Source organism: Herpailurus yagouaroundi, unplaced genomic scaffold (genome assembly GCF_014898765.1).
Source record: "Herpailurus yagouaroundi ecotype Mexico unplaced genomic scaffold, PumYag 255, whole genome shotgun sequence".
Lineage (NCBI taxonomy): Eukaryota > Metazoa > Chordata > Mammalia > Carnivora > Felidae > Herpailurus > Herpailurus yagouaroundi.
The window spans coordinates 819,633-823,644 of record NW_024412472.1 but is presented as its reverse complement, the minus strand read 5'-3'; the positions used below and the strand labels follow the sequence as shown (position 1 = coordinate 823,644).

The window sequence follows — 4,012 nt, the reverse complement described above, 5'->3', positions numbered from 1 at the left end:
CTCTTAATTTCACATCTTGATTCTGCTGCTTATTAGCAACGGGAAGTTAATGAGCTTATCAAAACCTCTCTCTTCCATAAACGAGAACTTGTGTCACAGAATTGTGGGGGGAGAACTAAATGAGATAGTGTATGCAAATAATGACAACAACAATGTCTGAAAAATTGTAGGTACTCAATTAATGATAACCATGATTATTGTGCCGGCTATTATTATGATCAATTTTATTATCTCCTGATAGTATTTATTTCTTCAGGAAGAGGAAAATTAATGCATTTAATTCCTCTGAACCCATCATTTTAGGAAACACACAATGTTAGCTTCTACATTCTTTAACACTTATGCTGCAGGTCAGGAGTGATACTGGGATTATTTATGGAGAGCTGAAAAGGGGTAAAGAATCAAAGGCCTTTAGAAAAATTTGTTCCCATTATGAATCCTTTGTTAAGGAATGTTTTTATTTTTAATTTTTGTAGATCTCAGTTAACTGTGGATGAATTGTCCAGTGGGAACCACCAACAACTTTTAAAAATCACACCATCGTCAGCCTGCTGGAGAATGTCTTCTCCCAATGTCACTGAATCCCATCCTTCTTCATTCCTATTGCTGGGGATTCCAGGGTTGGAAGTTGCACAAATCTGGCTTGTATTTCTCTTCTGTGCTGTGTATCTGATTGCTCTTGTTGGAAATGTTATCATTCTGTTTGTTATCTGGGTTGATCATAGCCTTCACCAACCTATGTTCTACTTTCTGGCCATGCTGTCAGTGATTGGCCTAAGTCTCTCTACTACTACCATCCCCAAGATGCTGGGGATCTCCTGGTTCAGCCTTCAGGAGCTGTGCTTTGGGTGCTGTGTTGCTCAAGTGTTTTTTATCCACTTTTTTACAGTCATGGAGAGCATTGTACTGCTTGCCATGGGTTTTGATCATTATGTGGCTATTTGCAACCCCCTCAGGTACAGCATGATTCTTACCAACAGAGTGATTGGTGTAATTGCTGTGATAGTGGTACTAAGAAGCTTATGCATGATTGTTCCCATCATTTTTCTCCTCCTGAGGCTGCCTTACTGTGGACACAGAATCATCCCTCATACCTATTGTGAGCACATGGGAGTGGTACGTCTAGCTTGTGCCAGCATTAATGCCAATGTCTACTATGGTCTTGGAAATATTTCTATCTTGTTTCTGGATGTGCTTCTTATCATTGTCTCGTATATTAGGATCTTATATGCTCTCTTCCACCTCCCTTCCCAAGATGCCCGCCTGAAAGCTCTGAATACCTGTAGCTCCCATATTTGTGTTATCTTGGTCTTCTTTGGTCCAGCTCTCTTCTCTTTCCTCACTCACCGCTTTGGTCATGACATCCCCGAGTATATCCATATCCTCCTGGCTAACCTCTATGTAGTCACACCCCCTGCCCTCAACCCAGTCATTTATGGCATCAGGACCAAGTAGATCCAGGAATGGGTAGAGGGTCTCTTTGTTAAAACAAGATTGATGAGAGGTAATTCATTCAAGTCATGAAATTACAGGGTCTGAAAGGACTAAAATTTATGATAAAATTAATAAATTTCTTTCACCAAAATTAATTTTCTCTCTAGATATCTATAGCTATAACTATAGCTATAACTATAGATGATATATATAGATATAAGATGATATAGATAGAGATAGAGATAGAGATAGAGATGATATAGATATAGACATAGATATAGATATATGTGAGATATATATCAGAAAAAATACTGCCTGTAATTGTTGGAGGTACGTACACTTCTGTGTGTCTGAATGTGTACTTGCAATGATACTCCCTGTTGACCTCTGGCATAGAATATTACATACAAGAATAAATTTAAAGGAGGAAAACTTTGATTTACTGAAATAACTTTGTGTTAAAACTGGTGTTCTAGATCTCTTTCAGGCAATAATAAGATTTCTCTGATAGAGATGTTCAATTAGAGATCACATAACCAAGTACAGGTATTAAGTAAACTGCAACAAGTTTCTATAATTAATAAAGTACTGTTTAAAAATAAATAGTACAGTTTTTACTAAAGCATATGCAAGCAAAATATGGGAATTAGACTAGATTTTTTGGTGTTTTATTTTTTCCTTTTCTGTTCTCTCAAATTCCTGATTCTATAAAGTTCCTTATAAGCCTAACCTTCAATATAATACACCCTCATTCTTTTTTTTTAAAGATTGTTTTTTAATGTTTATTTTTTCAGAGAGAAACAGAGTGCAAGTGGGGGAGAGGCAGAGAGAGAGGGAGACACAGAATCTGAAGCAGGTTCCAGACTCTGAGCTGTCAGCACAGAGCCTGATGCAGGGCTCAAACTCATGAACTGTGAGATCATGACCTGAGCAGAAGTGAGGCACTTAACTGACTGAGCCACCCAGGTGCCCCGATACACCCTCATTCTTGAACTGACAAATTTAATACTATGTCATCTGGCTAGCCCATCCAGGAGTTAAAAAAAATGTTGTGGAACAAATGAAAATTGCAAGAGGGAATATTTTTCAACAAAGAAATTAGTAAAAAAAAAAAAAAAAAACACAGACAATACAAAGAAATAATGTTACTTAACAATTGAAGTCATATTTAGAAAGATTAAAAGATGCATTCAGTGGTCTGAAGTTTATTGAATAGAAAATTGAGTAGTACTAAAGTATATGAAGTGGTGAGTAAAATGAGTGTGTGGATTTTTAGCAAGTATTATCTCACACTAGCATTTAGAAAGGATAGGAGATAGGAGTGTCCTGGTGGCTCAGTAAGTTAAGCGCCCAACTTCGGCTCAGGTCATGATCTCATGGTTGGTGAGTTTGAATCCACTGGTAGCACAGAGCCTGCTTCAGATCCTCTGTCCCCCTCTCTGCCTCTCCCCTGCTTGCTCTCTCTTTCTCTCTCTCTCTCTCTCTCTCTCTCTCTCTCTCTCTCTATCAAAAAGAAATAAACACACACACACACAAAAATAGAAAGGATAGGAGGTAGAAAATTAGTGAAGCACAAAGTTAATCTTCAGGTATCTATGATTCGAGAAGAACTGGAATTTGGATAGAGGTAATGCAAATAAAGAGAGGGTATCTGCTCTGAAATAAGAAAGAGCCATAAGGTATGATTTAGCCACAAAGTGGCAAGAGACATCATGGATGACTACTTATTTATTTATCTGTTTTTAACTGGGTGGCTTTGGGTAGGCATTCAAATATGTAAGAAGAAAAAAGAAAATTATTCATGAACATGAAAAATGCAAATATAAGAAAGGGGATGGGAAAAGAAATTGGACTGTAAAGAACCTTAGAAAATTTAGAATGTGAAAAAGTAAATGTAACAGGATTTTCTGAAGTGGATGAACTCAGTACAAACAACGCACTATGGTTTTCAAAAACAACAACAGAAAAGAAAGAATGATAATTTTTTTTTAATTTTTTTTTCAACGTTTATTTATTTTTGGGACAGAGAGAGACAGAGCATGAACGGGGGAGGGGCAGAGAGAGAGGGAGACACAGAATCAGAAACAGGCTCCAGTCTCCGAGCCATCAGCCCAGAGCCTGACGTGGGGCTCGAACTCACGGACCGCAAGATCATGACCTGGCTGAAGTCGGACGCTTAACCGACTGCGCCACCCAGGAGCCCCGAAAGAATGATAATTTAAAGGAAATTTTATGCAACACCTGTGTGGCTTAGTCCATTGAACATCCAACTTTGTCTCAGGTCATGATCTCCAGTTCGTGGATTCAAGCCCCGCATCGGGCTCTGTGCTGACAGTTCAGGGCCTGGAGCCTGCTTCAGATTCTGTGTCTCCCTGTCTCTCTCTGCCCCTCCCCTGCTTGTGTTCTCCCTCAGTCTCTCTCAAAAATAAATAAATAAACGTTAACAAAAAAGGAAAGTAAATTTTAAAGACATGACTGACCTAAGTAAAATATTTTTCAGCTTAAATAAAGTCAAATTTAACTTTGGATGTTACAATACTGATCACTTCATCTAATTCTATGATTTTCCTAGTCATTT

The 4,012-nt window shown here is 38.1% G+C and overlaps 1 protein-coding gene across 1 annotated transcript; it reads left to right on the top strand.

The window, feature by feature from the left end:
* Positions 1 to 558: 558 nt before the first annotated feature.
* On the top strand, positions 559 to 1,486 carry LOC121021142 (olfactory receptor 52E8-like). The gene has a single exon (XM_040461362.1). The coding sequence runs from the start codon at positions 559 to 561 to the stop codon at positions 1,453 to 1,455; it is 897 nt and encodes a 298-aa protein (XP_040317296.1). The 3' UTR covers positions 1,456 to 1,486.
* The last annotated feature ends 2,526 nt before the right edge of the window (positions 1,487 to 4,012 follow it).